Source organism: Micromys minutus (genome assembly GCF_963924665.1).
Source record: "Micromys minutus genome assembly, chromosome: 1".
Lineage (NCBI taxonomy): Eukaryota > Metazoa > Chordata > Mammalia > Rodentia > Muridae > Micromys > Micromys minutus.
Genome location: NC_137969.1, coordinates 27,121,913 through 27,141,385, shown reverse-complemented (window position 1 = coordinate 27,141,385; position 19,473 = coordinate 27,121,913). Strand labels below are relative to the sequence as shown.

At 43.0% G+C, this 19,473-nt stretch overlaps 1 protein-coding gene across 1 annotated transcript; it reads right to left on the bottom strand.

Moving 5' to 3' along the window:
• Positions 1–5,861: 5,861 nt before the first annotated feature.
• Positions 5,862–17,529, bottom strand: SLBP (stem-loop histone mRNA binding protein). Its single transcript, XM_080921112.1, has 8 exons — positions 17,391–17,529; positions 17,158–17,274; positions 14,875–14,979; positions 11,144–11,203; positions 10,646–10,783; positions 9,366–9,515; positions 7,950–8,031; positions 5,862–6,612 (listed from the first exon to the last, which is right to left on the bottom strand). The coding sequence occupies exons 1-8, from the start codon at positions 17,447–17,449 to the stop codon at positions 6,496–6,498; spliced, it is 828 nt and encodes a 275-aa protein (XP_080777238.1). The 5' UTR covers positions 17,450–17,529; the 3' UTR covers positions 5,862–6,495.
• Between the last annotated feature and the right edge of the window lie 1,944 nt (positions 17,530–19,473).

The window sequence follows — 19,473 nt, the reverse complement described above, 5'->3', positions numbered from 1 at the left end:
ACTAGACACCTTAATACACCCAAATCACTGCTAGAGACTCTAGCATATCCCAAAACACACTTAAGCACAGGGTCTGGATGCCATGGTACTTAGGATGAGGAGGGAGGTCTAAAAAAAAGGCCTCGGGCTGTTGGACATTACCCCTGCCTCCCATCTGAGGCTGGTCAGACCAGAGGGGACATAGTGAGCTGACAGGTACCCCAAATGCATGACGTCTCTATGCTAAACCAGCTGGCCAGTGCTACCCTCCACATAATGGCTGTCACCTGCACTAGTCAGATATGTCTGGATTAACATGTAAATACCCCCTGTACCAGTCAGATATGTCTGGGATAATATGCAAAGACCCCATGCAGACTTCTATCCAGAGATGCTAAATAGTCTACATGACAGTAACTTTATTTTTCTGTGGCTTTGCCATTAAAAAAAAAATGCTACAAGCAGACATGGCTCAACAGAAACAGTTACCAAATGTGCTTGGGCTCTCTACACTCCGGAGGCTGAAGCAAAAGGACTGTAAATTCAAGGCCAGCCTAGCTACAGAACAAAACCCAATCTCATAAAATAAAATGAAAAACTTCTAGAAACCTATTCTCCTGTGGCTTTGAGGCCAGGAGTTGTGAGATGGAGTTGTCCCAGAGTTGCAATCCCACGGGTCCTGGCTTGTGTCACTATTACTTTAGCCTCTGCCTCCTCTCCTCTGCGACACTTCTCTTTAGGACTGGTTTTTTTCCTGTTTGATATTTTTAATTTTTAAAAGTATTACTGTATATATATATATATATATATATATATGTATATATATATACATATATGAGTGTTTTGCCTGCATGTATGTACCACAGACCTGCAGAGAACAGAAGAGGGTCTTACACCCTGGACTGTAGTTACAGATGGTTGTGAGCCACCATTTGAGGACTGAGAATCTTACCTAGGGCATCTGCAAGAGCAGTAAGTACTCTTGACTGTTGAACCAATTCTCCAGGACCTTTGAATTTTTTTTTTTTTTTTTTTTTTTTTTTTAGGATACTGGTTATTGGATTTAAGGGGTCACTTGAGTAATTCAGTACTTTCAAGTTCCTTGAGTACATTGCAGACCCCTTTCCCCAAACACAGTACGAATCTTTAAAAATAAAAACCAAAAAAGTCCCTACAGGATTGTTTAGCAAGTGATCCCCAGCTGGTGCTATTTTGGGAGGCTATGGAACCTTTGAAATATGTGGCCCAGCTGGCAGACATAGGCAATATCTAAAGGACACAACTCAGATTCTGGCCTAGTATCTGCTTCAAGATCTGCAGAGATGAGAACAAGCTGTGCAAGCTCCAACTGACAAGGACCGAGCTGAACCAGCCACCATCGCTGTCCTGTCTTGAAACTGTTGAGCCAAGATAAACCTGGCTTTTTGTTTTGTTTTGTTGCTTTTCAAAGACTTCTGTACTTTATTGGACTACAGTTGTGATGGCTATTCTTTTTTTTTTTTTTTTAGCTTTTCATACAAGTTTATATGTTCAACTCTCAATCCACAAACCCTCTACACAACAAGATTACTTCAAATAGACAAAGATACAAACTGCCCTTCATACAAGATGCTAGACCTTAAAATTCTTAGTGTTCATAGCTATTTAACACCAATTAATATCACCTAGGTCCAGCTGATCCTTGGGAACCTCTATGTTGCCATGACCTCTCACCTCAGTCCTCTCGTGATGGCTATTCTTGATGGTATGGAATTAACTAAAACCCAAGCAACTGGTGCACCTGTGAGGGATTATTCTTAGTTACATCATTTAATCCAAATTGTTGGAAATGGAAAGATCTACCATTAATCTGGGTTAGATCTTGCAGCCTGTAGAAAGGACACAGAAGAAGGAAGCCTGTTCTCTTTTGCCTGCTTGGTATTGAGAGACTACTACTTTGGGATTCTGGTGCATACTGAAGACTAGCTGAGACAGCTAGCCTAAGAACTGAACAGTGTACCAGATTCTTGGACCTCTCATTGACAGACAGCCACTTTTGGACCACAGCCTGTACGCCATTCTAATAAATTCGATATTCTGTTCCTCTAGAGAACCCTAATGTAACAGTTATAAACAGTTGTGAGGTGCCACATGGGTACTGGGAATTGAACTCTAGCCCTTTTTAAGAACCTGCAGATAGATGTCAGTAGCACATGAGCAACCACTTATATAATGGAAGCCTATTTCCTGTGGTTGGTTAGCACATTACCTCAGATTGGACAGTGAGTGCTGGCAAAGACAAAGCACATCAAAGGAGACAGAGGGTGCTGCTCACACTACTCCACAACTCAGTGCTCTGGTTCAGGATATGGCGTCTCAGAGGTACCCGTGTTACCCTTCTGGGCATTATCACCCCATGGCATTCACTTTCCCATTTAATCCTTGGAACCTCCCAGGAGGGGGAGATTATGTTATTGTGCTTAATTTACAAATGTAGTTCTGAAGACAAGCTATCCAGCCATAAGGACACACACAGGATTAGAAAGGGAAAGAAAGATCTTACAAAAAGCTTCCGTGTATGACAGGCCACAGAAACTAACGGCCGAGCAGTCAGCCTATGTGGGACCCTCAGCCATCAAATCCTTAGGACCCATCTTTGAAGTTTTGCTTCCTGTACACCCTCCTACTTTGAGGGTTTTATTGTTTTCTGAAAATATCAAGGCATCTTTGTTGTTTTACTGAGACCGGATTTAATGAATCTAAGACTTACCTAGACCTCCTGATCCTGACCCTACACCTCCCAAGTTCTGGGATTAGACATGAAACCCCATCCCCAGCTTTCTTACACATCTTTGATGTATGGCTTTGTTTACAAGATTTATTTATGTATATGAGTACGCTATAGCTGTCACACCAGAAGAGGGCATTAGATCTCATTACAGATGGTCAGTGCTCTTAACTGCTGAGCCATTTCTCTAGCCCCCAAAGTATGGCTTTTATGAAGTGGCTTATGTCTCAAGTCTGAAAATTAAAAACCAAACAGTGGGGGCTGGAAAGGTGGCTCAGTGGTTAAGAGCAGTGGCTGCTCTTGCAGAAGATCCACGTTTAGTTCTCAGTACTCACATGGCAGGCAGCTCACAGCCATTTTTAAATCCAGTTCCAGGGGACCCGATGCCCTCTTCTGGTCCTGAGCGTGCTGTAATCATGTGGTATCCATATATGCAGTATGCATAATGAAGCAAAAAGTTTAAAATGACAAGGAAAAAAAACCCTCAACATTCTTAAATATATTGAGGTATACAGAGTGTACCAATGTAGACTCAAACTAGACAAGCTCATATGCCAACCAACAAGGGATGTCATTTGTCCTGCTAATGACATGTCCATGCTAATGACAATATGTCCTGCCAATGGCAGGGAGGACCCAGGACCCCATGAGCTTACCAGAAGCATTGCCCAGAGCTCAGAAACTTAGGTTCAGGCTGAGTTGATTACTTGCCTTTGAGTCTCAGATGACAGCATCCTACCAAAGAGACAAGTTAGCAATTCAGCAGCAGAACTGCTAAAAAGACAGGATCCTGACAGCAGCCAGAAACAAGAACAGCTTCACAACAAAGAGCACCAGCCAGAGGCTGTGGGATGACAACCCTGATAAGCTGACCCATCTACCCTGAGACGCATAGGGAGAAGAGATAGCAATCAGCCTGGGATTGTGAAGAATTAATCATGCTGGTACCAACTTAATTTAGTTCTGACACTCTTGGCTCTGTGTCGAACAGTCAAGGCAACTAGGGGCAGCGATATGGCTCAGCGGGTAAAGGTACTTGCTGCTCAGGCCTGATGACCTGAGTTCAGTCTCAGGAATGCAAAATGAAAGCAGAGAAATCAACCTCTGAAAGTCTTTCTGACCTCCACATGCACACAATAGCACATGTTTACAGAGTGTACACATGACTCAGTCCCTAGCTTACTAGTAATTAAAATAGGAATTCATATAGAAAATACTAGATTATAGTACCAGCATTGAGAGGCAGGGCCTAAAGCCTTTCTTGTTCTGTAAAAACATTCAAAAATTTAGAGCCAAGTGTAAAGAAGCCATGCCCCTTAAGGTGGATTGGTGTGAGTTTGAGGTTAGCCTGGTCTATCTAGACTATTAAGCCAGCCAGAGCTATCTAGGCAGAACCTGTCTTAAAAAAAAAAAAAAAAAAAAAAAAAAAAGGTGTGGGTATAGGGGGACATTTCTAGAACACATAGCAAGTCTGTTAGTTTCCTTCAGGCAGTGCTAAACTTGAGTCCTCCCTGGACTCCAGGCTTCCCTGGCTGCCCATCCTACCCAGAGCAAGGCAGGTGCCATACTGCTAGGGCTGGCTGGTCATTGGGTGGGAATGTAGTAGCAGTGTTCCTTTGCAAGCTAAAGACCTAGTGACAAGCCTGCCTGCCTTCACAGTTCACAGCCTGCATACTAGAAGAGACATGCTCCCAGTCCACAGCAACTCTACAATCTTGAAATCCCATCAGTGCACGTCATGAAAGCAGTCCTAAGCAGGGCTCAGTTCTTCCAAGGGCCAGACTCTAGGCTCCTCCCTCTAGGTTGCTGGGCACACCCTCTTGTCTACTGGAGAATAACCTGTGTGCCTCTGGATTCTTGGGCCTGCTTCCTGTTTGGAAGATCCCCAAGCCTATAAGGCTGATTTCACTTCACTGCCCATTCCCATCACTCTAGCCTGTTATATTTCTGTCAAACTATCAAAACACATTTTTTTAAACCATGTATACATGTATGTGTTCTTGAAGTATCTTTTGGGGGCTTCTCCTGGGGAACAGGTTTGTAAGATCAACACTATGGTTTAGCTTTCTAAAACTTAATACTTATCTTTAACAAAAAATCTGTATTCTGGAATGCATTTTTAGCACTGTTTGCCATCAGGAGAGGAAGTTACTCAGATTCCACTCTGGATTCCGCAGGCCTTCTTTTAACGTACCAGTAGCTGCACTATTCAGAACAGAGGCCAAGAGGTACTGCCCCCGCCTACCCCACCCAGACAGCAATATCCAGCACAAGGACAATTTTCCACCTTTCCTCCAGCTTTCATTGCTTTAGGTCCTCCAAGCCTCTACATTTAGGCTCATAGTCAACTTATCTATCTATACCTCTACCTCAGGGCCTTTGTACTTGCTGCCTTCCAAGGCATAACTCAAATGCCACCTACCAGGAATCTCTAGACTACCTACCTGACCCTACTCAGCTCATCTCAACCTGATGGTCTCGAACCTATGTAAGTCTTTGGGCCACTACTGTGGCTGACATAGAACCTGCAAAGGACACCTTCCCTTTGTGCTTAGGCACATAATGGTGAAGCTCTACACTGACATGTAACAAGGTCCCATGTCAGAGCACTATAATCATCAAGGTCCCCTTACAGATCGGATGGATGGGAACTTCACAAGTCAGTAGTGTCTGTACTTGGCTACTACCCACCAGACCTGGGCATGGTTTTCTCACCAAAGAGAGATACCTTTCCCATATGCCATACAAGTGCTTCAGGTACAAAAGAAAAGCTTGGGGCTAGAGAGATGGCTCAGGGGTTAAGAGAATTGGCTGCTCTTCCAGGTCCTGAGTTCAATTCCCAGCAACCACATGGTGGCTCACAACCATCTGTAATGGGATCCGGTGTCCTCTTCTGGTGTGTCTGAAGACAGAGGCAGTGTACTCACATGCATAAAATAAATTAAAAAAAAAAAAAAAACTTGCCCTGACCCCTCCACACAGTATAGGGCAATGTTACAAATGAGTTAAAGCATCTTTATTTTTGCAATTATCATTCCATACAAAAGCAATAGAAATGCAAATATTGACAAGTTTACAATTGAATACATGAACAGAGTATCTGTACACATTATCATTTACAGCAATATTACATGGTAAATTAACTGAACACTAAAAAAAAAAGTTCTTTCTAAATCCCCCTCTTCTAACTCAACTCTCACAGAGCATGTACTTACCTCACACTAATGCTATTTCAAGTTCCAAATTAAGACTATATAACTCACATAAAGACCATTAATATAATAGCTTAACATCTTTGTTCAGAGCTCCGTATGAGGGAAAACTACATTCACATTGATAAAAAGACCAGAAAATAAGTCACTGCAGCTGCCTGACTGAGAATTCTTTATCAGTTACCTAAAAGGCAGCTGATTCTAAATTGGTCCCATAAGCACATGGTTAAAATCCACTGCCAACCCATATGAAAAATGGTATCTGAAGTCTCAAGTTCTTGTAGAAAACCACAAGTATTCTATTGTCTAACTTAGGGTAGAAAGATAATAGGGTTAAGTCTTCACTGGATTTAGCTTCATTTACAATTTAAAACATGCGTAACACATTCACCGTACATAAAAATAAGGCAAGAAAAACAATTTATCATGAGAAAATAAACTCTTAACAGAGAAAACAAATACAAATGCACAGCAACTCATGCCTTCCAGGTGGCCAGGCAGAGCCAAGTATTTCCCAGAGTAACCACCAGGTGGTAGTTAACTCATTGCAGAGAAGTCTTTCAAAGGTTCAGTTAAACAAGCTTCCAAATCAAACTCATCCTCCACTTGGCAGTCCACATGTCTGACTTTGGTGGGTGTGCCAGCATATACATCCTAGGAAACAGAAGTAGTCATACCTGCATCAGTCCATCACACAGGCTTCCTTAGTTACCCTGAGCACAAGTGAACTCGCCCAGAAGCAAGACAAAGCCAAAAAGACTATATTCGCCTTGACATTTCTATAGTGACATTCACGTTACTCCCGGCTTGTCACACCACATTCTTTGCTATGAAAAAGACCAATAAACCTAAATACACCTGGAGTGACACAGATGGAAGCCAGAATAAGGCAATGAACCTTGATTCATTGCCATAATCAAATATGGCATAAGAACAGCTTATAACTGCTTGTGTTTGAAGTCTTTTGCCACTTCAGAACCTAGATATTATACATATAAATAGTGGAAGGTTTTATTCACAAATATAAAGGTTATCTTTTTAGGTAAAATTGTATAAATATGGACAGATCTAAACATTAACTACTCAGCCAGTGAAATGACCATCCTGTATAGGTCAAACCACTTACTGGGGATAAGGAATCCCTTATAATGTAGCTCTAACAACCTAGCAGGCCCGGATTTTGCCACACACTATGCTGGCCTAGAAGTTGGAGATGCTGTCTTGGAACTGTATAAATCAGCATGCCTCTGCTTTGAATGCCTTCAATCCGAATGCTGGTACTGAAATACTCCCCAATCCCCAGTCATAACCCATAGTTTTGGAATCAGATCTTGTGTAGTCTAAGCTAACCTTGAATCTCTGAATTTCCTATCTCCACATCACTGAGTGCTGAGGTTATAAGCATGCACCACCACACCTAACTTTAAAAACTACTTCCTAGGCCAGGCAAACCCCAGCATGAAGGAGGCAGTGGCTGGAAGACCTCAGTGAGCTCAAAGCCAACCTGGTTTATAACCAGGTTCCAGAACAGTCAGGACTATAAAGAGATTCTGTCCCAACTCCCAAATAAAAAAACAAAAAACCCAATTATTTAAGCCAGGCAGTAGTGGTGCATACCTTTAATCCCAGCACTTGTGAATCAAAGGCAGGCAGATCTGTAAGTTTAAAGCTAGCCTGGTCTACAGAGTGAGTTCCAGGATAGGCATTGCTGTTACAGAGAAACGCTGTCTTGAAAAAGCAAAAACAAACAAAAATCCTAACCAATTCTCAAGCACTCAGGTGATCCCTACACTAGGATCCAGAAGCGCACATTGCACATTGAAGTCCACTATTCAGAACCCAAATTGTGACCAATTTGGTACTTCTTGATGGAAAAAGTCTTTTTTTCATGCACATTATACAAGCTCCAGTTCTAGCCTCAGGCATGTAAAGTGGCATGTACTCCCAAGTGACTGAAAACACCCAAGCTGAGAGACATGCAAAGTACTCACAAAGTTATCCTGTGAACTTGTCTGGGATTCAGAGCTGCTTTCTGTGAATTCTGTCTCCATTTCCCCAAGATCTACAGGTTGTCTGAGAAATGAAACATAACAAGCCTGTCAGTCACATGTTACAATCAGAAAGTTTGCTAAAGTCAAACACCACCCACAACAGTGTTGTTTCCCAGGATCATTTCACATTTGCCAAATTTCATTCCTGACCAATCAATCAACCCAACACAGAAAGCTGACAGCAGCCCTAAGTGTAAGGTCACGCAGCTTGGAGTTCTAGTCTGAGAATCTGTGCTGATTGTTATTTACACCCCACAAATATCCTTTCCAGCTCTGTCTGTCTGTTTACTTCATGTGCAGTTGTGTTTTGCTGCATGTCTGTGTGAGTGACAGACCCCCAGAACTGGAGTTAGCCAGGTGTGAGCTGTCATGTGGGGAATTAAGCCCAGGTTCTCTGGACGAGCAGCCAGTGCTCATAACCACTGAGCCATGTCTCCAGCACCCTTTTTTGTTTATCTATATAGCTCTGGCTGTCCTGAAACTAATTTCTGAACCTGTAAACATTCTTGAAAAGCAAGAGGGGAATGATAGGGCCTAATACCCTTTAAGTCAGAACTTCAAGGTGAGCCTGTGCTACAGAGTTAAGACCCTGATCAAACCACCAAAAATACAGCTAGGGATGTGGTTCAGACTGAAGTGTTTGCCTAGCATGAATCAAATGGGGTCTATGGGCCCTGAAGAAATGACTTAGTGTCTAGTAGCACTAACTGCTTTTTCAGAGGTTCTGAGTTCAAGTCCCAAAAACTGAATGGTGGCTTATACCCATCTATTGAGATCCAATGCCTTCTGTTGTGCAGGCATACATGTAAAGCACCCATATTTTAAAAAAAAAAAAGCATAAACAAGAATAGAATAGAGGACAGGAGATAGTGGTACACACCTTTAATCCCAGTAATCAGAGGGCAGAAAGACCTCTGCATTCAAGGACCACCTGGTCCACAACTCCAGTTCCAGGGATGTCAGGACCAAGAAACCCCATCTCCAAAATCTAAACCAAAACCACTCAAATAGGGCTGGGAGACTGCTCAATGGGAAATAGGCATAAAGCTTCTAGTTTTGGAATCCCAGAATACACGTCAAAAAAAAGCTCATAGGCTACCTGACCCACACAGTAACACAATGAACATGAGAACCTGCCTCAAACAGGTATAAAGGACTGACACCCAAAGTTGTCCTCTAGAACGCACACACAATTGTCCTAGACTGAACTGTTTTCTAACTCTCAAAGACTAAATCCAGAACAGGAGGTAAATGTGTTCCTGGCATCTACAACTGCAGTAAATCAAGCCTGGAGGCTAGTGTCTGTTCTCAACAATGTCCAGGATAATCCGTCACTATGACAAGAGATAAACATACATTTCTTGCAAATCACATCCTTCTTCAGCAGGAGGATCCCAAAAATGCAAAGCCACCTTCCAAAGTTTAATCTGTTGGTCCCATGATCGCCGGCTATACTTCTTAAATTTGTTGGGTGTCCTGGGATGGATTCCAGGTTGTCGCAGGTGTCTGTAGAACATAAGATTACTTTAGCACACTTTGAGATCAACATTTAACAAATAACATTATTTTCTTTTATTTTTATTTATTTTCAGTTTTTCAGTCAGGGTCTCCATATGTAAGCTTAGCATTTGCTATGTAGATCAGGCTAGTCTCAAACTCAACCCTTTCTTAAAATTTTACTATTTCTTTAAGCCCACATCTTAGAAAATGCTTTAATTCCAGTTCTGCTTAAAAGACACATAGCCATATTATATATCTGTTCAAGGGAACAATAAAGCCGGCACATAACTTTAACCCTAGCACTCTGGAGGCAGAGGAAAGTGGATCTCTTGAGTTTGAGGCCAGCTTGGTCTACTAAGTGAGTTCTAAGACAGCCAAGGCTGTGCAGAGAAGCCTGTCTTGGAAAAGAGAAAGAAGAGAAGAAGGTGGAAGGAGAGGGGAAGAGAGAAAGAATAAACACAGAATGTGCTGTCCACAATAAAGAAAGCAATGATGATTTTTTTTCTCCACTTAGAAAATCTCAGTATCGACAGTGTGTCTCAAAACCATCTGTAACTATAGTTCCAGGGGATCTGACACCTCATCTGGCTTCCAGAGGTACCAGGCACACACACGGTATACTGTACATACAAGCAGAGGAAAATCCAAATATAATCGCACGCACGCTCTCTGTCTTGGGTTTTCCAGACAGGGTTTCTCTGTGAAGTCTTAGCTGTCCTTGAACTCATAGTTTTGCCTGCCTCTGCCTCCTGAGTGCTAGAATAAAGGTGTGTGCAGCTGTGGCCAGCTTCATACACACAATCATCAAAACACCACGCCCAGCTCTCCAGTTGGATAGTTAATTCTTTAACTTGACTTTTATTTTTCTGTTGCATATTTTAATAACTACATACTTTATAAAACTACATACCTTGTAAGTTCTGAGGATGAAATGCTATCTGACATTCAAAGTTGTAAAAACAATTACTTGTTAACCCTCACATCCACAGCCTTTCAGATGCCAATCTATTCTTGGTTTGCATGTAAATTCTTATGAGTTAGTAACAAATACTTCCTAGCAGGTACATTTAATAAAAGCAACACCTTAACAGGTACAATGTTGTAGACAGGATTAGGACAGGCCTATGTGACACTACCTGGGGACCTCTTTGATGTATCGGTCATAGGCAATAGTGTTCTTCCCATAGTTGATCTGCTTCTGTCTTCTCATCAAGACACTTTCATCCGTCTCCACATCAGCAGGCACTGAAGACATAGACTCCTTCGAATCAGAACTGAAAAGAATGAAGATTAAACTATCTTTGAATTTAAGAGCACTAGGAGCCAAGAAAAACAAACAAACAAACCAGAAACAGTCCACCCTCTACATTTTAAATAGGAACTCTACTAAAATCCAGAATCTGGGCAAAGAGGCGGTAGCACACACCTCTACTTAATTATAGCACACAGAAGGCAGAGGTAGGTGGATCTGAATTCAAGGACAGCCAAGGCTACATAAAAAAAAACAACAAAATCCAGACTCTGTACTATAGGAATTTGAGCATACAATAATGAAGAACAAACTACCTATAAATGCTGGGCCAATCATCCCCTCAAAATTATCATTACCAAATTAGAAATGTTTCAGCATGTACCTTCCTGATGATGATTTTCTCTCTCTTCCAAAGTCATTTATGAGTAGTTTTCTTTTGTACCTGAGAACAGAATACTGCTGTTTTAAAAGTATACAACACATGAAACAAACAGAATAGTGTTTCTAAAACAAAAATGAAGCCTTTATTCTGAACAGCATGATTTGGCAACGGGAGAATGTTGAGTGTGAGGTAAGCCTGGGCACATTATATTAGCCCCTGACTAAAAACTTCAGGGATTTGGGTTAGAACAGGAAACGTACTACTTTTCTCTTAAAAAACATTTGGGGGCGGGGGGGCTGGAAACAATGTATGGCTCAGCAGTTAAGATCACCTGACATTTTTCCCAGAGGACCCAGGTTCCATTCTCAGCACCCACATAATGGCTAATTCCAGAAAAACAGATCTGATGCCCTCCTCTGGCTTCTATAGACACCAGGCATACATGAGGCACAAAAAAAAAAACACACAGGCAAAGCATTCATATACAAGAGGTCTGAGTTACCAACAGCTATCATGTGGGTGTTACAGGCTGTATGTACATCCTTGCCATGCATGTGCAGAGCTCAGAGGACAAGAGTTCTAGAGGGTCAAACTCAGGTCATTGGGCTCAGAAATAAATTTCACCCACTGAAATATCTCACTGAGCCAGCACTATTTCTTTAAGTCTACCGTTTGCTTGCTTAGCATGTGTAAAAAATCCTTGATTGTGATTTCCTAACTCCACATATAAATAGGGCATGGTGACATGACTTAAATCCCATCACTCAGGAAGTGGATGCAGAAAGATCAGGAACTCAAGGTTAAACCTTGTCCCTTGACCAGAAAAACTACCCTACCCCACAACAAATTAAGATTAAGTAAGGCTTATGGAGCTGGAGAAATGGCTTAGCTGGTTAAGAGCCCTGACTGCTCTTCCAGCGATCCTGAGTTCAATTCCCAGCAACCACGTGGTGACTCACAACCATCTGCAATGAGATCTGATGCCCTCTTCTGGTGTGTCTGAAGACAATGACAGTGTACAGTGTACTTACATAAAATAAATCTTAAAAAAAAAAAAATTAAAGTTTATGTGCTACAATTTTCAGTATGTTCTTACTCCTCCAGCGAATTCTTACTCTTCACAGATTTTCCTGTGATCTTTCCTTTTTTGGGACAGAAATTCTAGGTATAACCCTGGAAGTTACTATGTAGACCAAGCGGGCCTTGAACTTAAGATCCATCTGCTTTCCCAACGAGGAGATTAAAGGTGTATGCAACTACACCTAGACATTTTCTGGGAATCTTATAAGCAAGACTAAGCCAGAGTCTACCAGCTGTCTTTCAAAGGCACTTTCTATTTTGCTGAGGTCTCTGTATAAACCCAGAGTTTACAGTTCAGCTAGTCTATTACGTTTTTATTTGTGTTTGTGTGGGCCTTGTGTGTTCTCACAAGGACAACTGGTAGGAACTCATTCCCAGAAATTCAATTCAGTTCATTAGGCAGCAAGTGCCTTTCCATACAGAGGCAACTTGCTGGCCTTGGTTTGGTTAACCTAGCTAGCTTGCCACTGGGAATTCCATTTCTGCTTCCCAAGTGTTCTGATATTACAGGCAAGCTACCATGTCCACCCACCTTTTATGAAGGCTAGAGATTCCAACTGCAGGCATCATTCATATGAGGCAAGCACTCCATACACTGAAACATCTCTCCATTTAGTTTTACACTACTAATTGAAATTCTGTCAGGCATACCTCAAGAACTAACCTAATTTTTTTCAACCCTTTAAAAATCATTCCTGGGCTGGAGAGATGGCTCAGTGGTTAAGAGCACTGACTGCTCTCCCAGAGGTCCTGAGTTCAAATCCCAGCAACCACCTGGTGGTTCATAACCATTTATATCTGATGCCCTCTTCTGGTGTGTCTGAAGACAGTTACAGTGTACTTATATATAATAAATAAATCTTAAAAAGGAAAAAGAAAATCATTCCAGGACACCAAAATACTATATTTGACTTCCATAAAAACAGCAAATGGGAAAGCCTACACCCAAGCTCTGGAGTTTTTTGTTCTCTTCCCAACATCTCTCTAATAGTCCCAGTGCTTAAGATCTGTTAGAAATGTCTTTTAGTAATCTCCAACTTTGCTCTCCCCCCTCCCTCCTCTTCCCTTTCCCCCCTCCCTCCACATGCTCATGGCCTGCCTTTTCTCTACCCCCCTCTCTCTGCCTCTACTACCCTCTTAACTCTCCCATGACTTGAATAAACTCTATTTAAAAAAAAAAAAATCTGCAACTTTGATTCATACTGGCCTGAACTAAAATTCTTTTCTCCGGCAGAGCCAAGGATTTAACTTTACCTGAGTGGTAGTCCCTAAAAGATAAAGCAACCCTCAGGCTGCTGTGGGTGACAAAGTGGACTGGTTTCTTTATGTCAACTAAGTAAACAAGGACTTGTTAGAAAGCATATCTAAGCATACCCTAGCATAACGCTGGATTTAATGACCTTCAGAACTTCCATAAAAACTAAAAAGCTTCTAGAATTTTGAGGAGATAAATTTCATGGATAGTTTTTTTAATACAAATTTGAGAACCGAAATTAGAATCTGTACTACCCACTTAAAAAACAAAACAAACCCTGGGTGGGTGTGATAGTCCACTCTTTTTTTCCTAAATATTTACTTTATTTTTTAAAGATTTACTTATTTCACGTATGTGAGTACACTTTTGCTGTCTTCAGACATACCAGAAGGGCATCAGATATAAATGGTTATGAGCCACCATGTAGTTGCTGGGAATTGAACTCTTCCAGGACCTCTGGAAGAGTAAGTAGTCAGTGCTCTTAACCACTGTGCCATCTTTCCATCCTGGTAGTCCACTCCTAATTCCAGTTCTTGAGAGGAAGATATATGGGATTCCCCTAGGCTAAGCTGGCTAGGTAGAATATGCAAATTAGTAAGGTTTGAGTTCAGTAAGAGCAATTTGAGGGAGACACCTGATGGCAGCCTCTGCTCTCAGTGTACAGCTGCTCATGTGCACATGCATATATAAGATGAGAAAAGAAAGCCCTACCACACATTACTCACCTATAACCACTGAGACAGGGTTCTCTAACTAGGAAGCACTCACTTAAAAGGTTTTAGGAGCCTGCAAATGTGTATTTCTAACAAGCTTCCAAGAGATGCTGATGCTGGCCTAAGGACTAGAGTTTTCCTTTTTTGTGTTATAGAGGGATCAATAAACTCGGGGATTCATCATGCTAAGCAAACTCAATACCAATGGGCAAGAATACCATTCTTTAAAAAAAATTTTTTTGAGAACCATTATTCTGACATCCTATGAATAGTTAGTAATTGAAAAAAAGATAATACAAAGTTAGTAAAAATTCTGGAATTTTGGTTTCTTTAAAAAACACAGAAATAAGCCAAAGACAGAAAGTGGTGGCGTACACCTTTAACTCTAGCACTTGGGAAGCACAGGCAGGCAGCTGAGTTGAGTCTAGCCTGGCCTACAGAGTGAGTTCCATAACAGTCAGGACTATAGAGAAACCCTGTCTGGAAAACACAAAAACAAAACAAACAAAACCCACAAAAATATTACAAGATTCCGTTTTTAACTTAATACCATGTATGGAGATATGTGGCTGCTTTGCACCAGCTATGATCTGCCTCATGCTCTAGCAGAAGCATGGTTTTGACAGCTGCAGATAGGGTGGAAGAACCACAAAGTAGCCAAGCCCAGCCACTACAGTGTGTACCTTGCAATCTCTTTGTTAACTCTGGTCCTCATTTCATCTTCTTCGACTGCACTTGCCCAGTCAGAACATCTAGAACGGGGCTTATGGCCTTCAGGAGTTGTAAAGCTACAATAAAATAAAAAATGCATTTAAATCATAAGTACTTTGTCTCAATTTTTTGAGGAAAGAATATGACATGGCTTTGACAAGTGCAGTTAGATAATCTCTCAAAGCCTATCTGGACTTCACTAGACAAGTCTACCTGCCTACTATGGATCAGTGCTAGATATGTCAGTACCATCAAGAGGACCTACTATGGAACTTGGCTTCATGTTTGGAGATGAGTCTCACCATCTAGTCTTAAAAACTCTCATGCCTCAGCTACCTCCTAGGTGTTAGCAACTATGTCTGGCTTCAATGTACTTATTTAGCTGCAAAATTAAATTATAAAAATTTTAACAAAGACTCCAGATAACAAAAATGCAGTGTTACACACTGTGACCAAGCCACAATGAGAATCCAAAACAGATGAGGTTTATCTTTTAGATGCACAAGACTCACTAAATAAGAGGCACCTCAATCAGTGTGAAATGGATGAGAATGAGTTCTGTGGATCTGAAGTTCTTCTGTTTGTGAGACAAAGATCTTACTATGTAAACCAAACTCGCCTTGAACTCAGAGATCCCTTTGTCTACCCTCCTGAGTGCTGGAATTAAAGACATTCCCCACCAAGCCTGACAGTTACAACTTTGATAATGATAACCCATGTTCCTGTGATCCTAGCATTTGAGACAAAAGCAGGAAGATTTGAGTGAGTTCAAGGCCAGCCTGGTGGCCTATATCGTAAATTACGTATAGCAGTGGGACCCAGTCTTTTCAAAAAAAAAAAAAGGGGGGTGCAATGCACTGAAGAATTCCTATCATTGGCACGATGAACTGGCTGTATGGCAACCTAGGGGGTCTAGATACCAAGGACTACAGAACATAAGAATCTAACATTTGGGACTAGGGAGATGGATTTAGCTCAGCAATTAAGAACATTTGCTTTTCTTATAGAGGAGACATGGGTTCAGTTTCTAGTGCCTTCATGGAAACTCACACTCATAAATCCAGTTTCAGGAGCTCCAATGATCTCTTCTCATCTCCACAGGCACCAGGCACACATGTTGTTTTGCTTCCATTGAGAAAAGATGGTCTAGTCTCAAACTCACTATGTAGCAAATAAAGAACTTGAACTTCTGATTCTTGTGCCTCTAACTCCTGATCGTGACTAGAGATTACTGATCCAAACACTTTTGCCTACTTTAGGTCTGGCCTCTGGCCTGCCCTATACTCCCTAATGTCTATATGCTGGTAATTTCATATTCTCCGAGGTCAACAAGATTCCCTCCCAAAATAGATCTGTACAATCTACCGCTGTTGCTCCCATGGGGAATGACTGTAATCAACAAAGATTATCAAAGGTTTGAATCAAGCTGACTTTTCAACCCTCAGCCAACATTGCCTGTGTATTCAGAAGTCACTGAATAGTCACCATGTCTCTTCACTGGGCTTAGCAGCCCTCTATCCATCTCTCCCCTTCCAGTCAGCCATCCAGCAAACCACATACCCCACAAGAATGGTGTGGTCAAAACTTCTGAGATCACCTTCCTCCTTGTCCATCACTACAAAAAGGTCCCCAAAGAGAGAACTTCTCTGGAGTCCACATCACCAACTTACACTCCTGGTATCTCTGAATTACTATTTCACTTGCTGGCCTACCTCCATCAGGTTACTAAGAGACCTCACTGACTTCAGCACAATGCCTCAAGAAAAGAAAAGGAAAAATAAAATCTAAACACTGTGGCAAAAGCTGATCAGAAAGGACTCAGAAACAACTAGAACTATGAGTAACCTAGGGATTCACTTTTGGTTGGTATCTCGCTTTCACTCAGGTAATAAAACCTAATGTACACGTACACACACACACACACACACACACACACACACACTCCGGCATCGGAGGAGGGATGGGAGGTCGAAACATTTTAACAAGATGTTCAAAGTGGTAGTCCTTGACATTAACACTCTTCGTGAAAAACATAAAAGCTGACCCATTCCGGATAAAACCAGTTTTGCTGCCACCGATCGATCAGTCACCGGTAAGATGCTTCTAATACTGAGCAAAATTGGAAAGAATCTCCAGAGTAACCTAATCTATTCCAGCAGCTTAGGAAAAAACGAGTGCCAGGGGATGAGGGTCCCTCCCCTTGGCTCGCCTCCAGACCCGAACGGCCAACCGGTTCCCACTGAGTCGGGGCCCACCTTTCAGGTCGATAGTCCGCAGTCTGGAGCTCACCCTCCTCGGAGTCCTCAGGCTTCCGGTCCCTTCCGTCCGCTCTGCGCTTCCGTCCGAGACTCCATCTCGCAGGGGACCGCGGGCTGAGGACACAAGACTGCGGTCAGTGGGCGGGGCCCCCAAAGCACCGATGGCTCCAGGAACCCTACCTCACAGACGACCAGAAACCGAAGACTTGTAGACCGCATGTCTCGCTTACCTCGCACCGCCGTCGCGGCGACTCCCATAACGGGGTGGGCTTCTAGGTCTGCAGGCCATGGCGGCAGAGGTTTGAAGGGCAGCTCAGACGGAAGAACCTCTCTCGGCGACGGCACAGACGCGGTCTGAGCTTGACTAGCCCAACCGCCCTTAAGTGCGCAGTGGCTCCGCCCCTCAATAACTCCCGCGCGCGCGCGGGATCCGACGAAACCACCGGGCGAGCACCTGTAGGGGAGCGGTCCTCAGCTCTGCGCGCCCGGCTGACAGACCCGGTTCCGGCCTCAGCCTCAGAACTGCAGGCAGTCGCTAAACTCCAAAGCCTAATGCAGCCGTCTAGAAAGGCGGGAAAAATGGGCTTGCCCGACTAAGACGGAAAGGAACTGGAGACCTCTCCCAACCCCCAAGGCTTTCCAGGAGGCTGGCGCTGTAGCTGCTGGTCCTCTGATTGGTTGCCCCTTCGCGGGCCCGAGGGGTATTGGCGGGAGATTGGGCAGTGCGCGCCACTGCCACTCAAAGCAGGGAGGCGTGGCCACGGTGACGGCCGAAACCCTGATATACAATCCAAGATCCAGCCCGACCCCGCCTACTAGCCGCCACAATACCCTGGGAGCGCCCGCCTCTAGTTTAAACCCATAATTTAAAACCCTACACGCCATTCCTTAGTAGCCAACAAACTTAGCCTTTTTCCCTTCAAGGGCGTCTGCCCTGTCTCTGGTGCTTGAGTCACCAGCACAAAGGCTGGGCCGCTGCAGACACCACCTATCCTAGTCGTAGATGGTGTGGGACAATCATGATTCTCCCTTAAGAGTGGATCTCGCCCAGAACAGCGCGAGAGGGTGGGATGGTGGGTTAACTACGTGGAACCATCTAAGGACTTGCCCTTCCGAACACACTAAGCACTGGCACTGGTTTCTAATACAGTTTTCTGATCTGCGACCACACTCATCTGACTTTCCCAATATCCTACAGCCACTATCTAAAATATTACAAAAGTTTGGTTTTACTACCAGGTTAAACAAAATGAAGTACATCAACTTGAAAAGGATCACTTTATTAAATACTGTGTCATTTAGCTACATTTATATTTATCTGTATAAAATTAACTCTTCTGTGGTTAAAAAATAACTTCAAACCACTTGGCCTCTGCTAGGCAGACAGCCCTTGAAACTGGCTGACTCCTGGTCATACTTTAGGGACAGGCAGAACTGAGCTTGCTCTGGTAGCAAATCCCCGGCGTTAGGTGCAATGTTGGCTGGGTAAGGGGCTAGCTTGGTCTGTCACTACTGTTTCCAAGAACTAATGTAGGTGCTTCAGGACCACAACTTGAAGGAGAGGTCCTCCCTCTAGCAGCAACATTTGTGTCAGAGATGGTGGGTAAGGGCAGCCTCTTCCCCAACCACCTACCTGTACCATAGATAAATGAGTAGTATATCCATGAAAACCTTAACCACTGAGGTATCCTCTCCTGATCCAAGCCCCCCACAAGGGCCTTGACTAACCCTGTGCTGCATTCCTGATGGTTTCTTTCTGGATAATACTGTGGCTCTCTGGTCCTTGGCTCCCTAAAACCCTTCCCTAGGGTTAGGAGTATGATATCTTGGCCTCCCCTGGACTGGAGAAGCAAGACAAGTTACCAAAAGCATTGTGGACCCTCTAAAGCATATGCAACCCCCATGAGTAACTTGGCGAGTACTCTGTCCTCACCTAGGTTGTTACCCTTGCTTTCCTACCAGGAAGTGGTACCTTGGCTGGCTACAGCCACCAGGATACCCTAGGAGAGTACTTCATACTAGAGTGGCACACCGGTGATCACCTCTCAACTGTCAGTGTCTACCCAACAACACAGGGCCTGGGAAAGACGTAAGTCTGGTTTGTAACTGAGGTATAGGTATGCTCTGTAATAGAATTAAGGCAAATAGGCCAAATAAAGGCTCTTGGGCCAAACTCCAATGTCTTGGGGCTTTGGAGCATTCCATGTGGCATATCAGCCCCACCAGGAGGTAAACAGGAAGAGAAGATGCTGAAAGTCCAGGGATAGGGCATTTCCATGAAAATTTCTTCTAAAACTCTTCAACTGACCATAG

Bases quoted from the DNA above. Each gene is read 5' to 3' on its own strand.
- SLBP (XM_080921112.1), bottom strand. From the start codon at position 17,449: ATGGCCTGCAGACCTAGAAGCCCACCCCGTTATGGGAGTCGCCGCGAC. The intron at 9,516-10,645 runs GTAGTGTCACAT...TATGTTCTACAG, and splicing joins TACATCAAAGAGGTCCCCAG to ACACCTGCGACAACCTGGAA. The intron at 8,032-9,365 runs GTATGTTTATCT...TTCATTTCTCAG, and splicing joins GGATGTGATTTGCAAGAAAT to ACAACCTGTAGATCTTGGGG.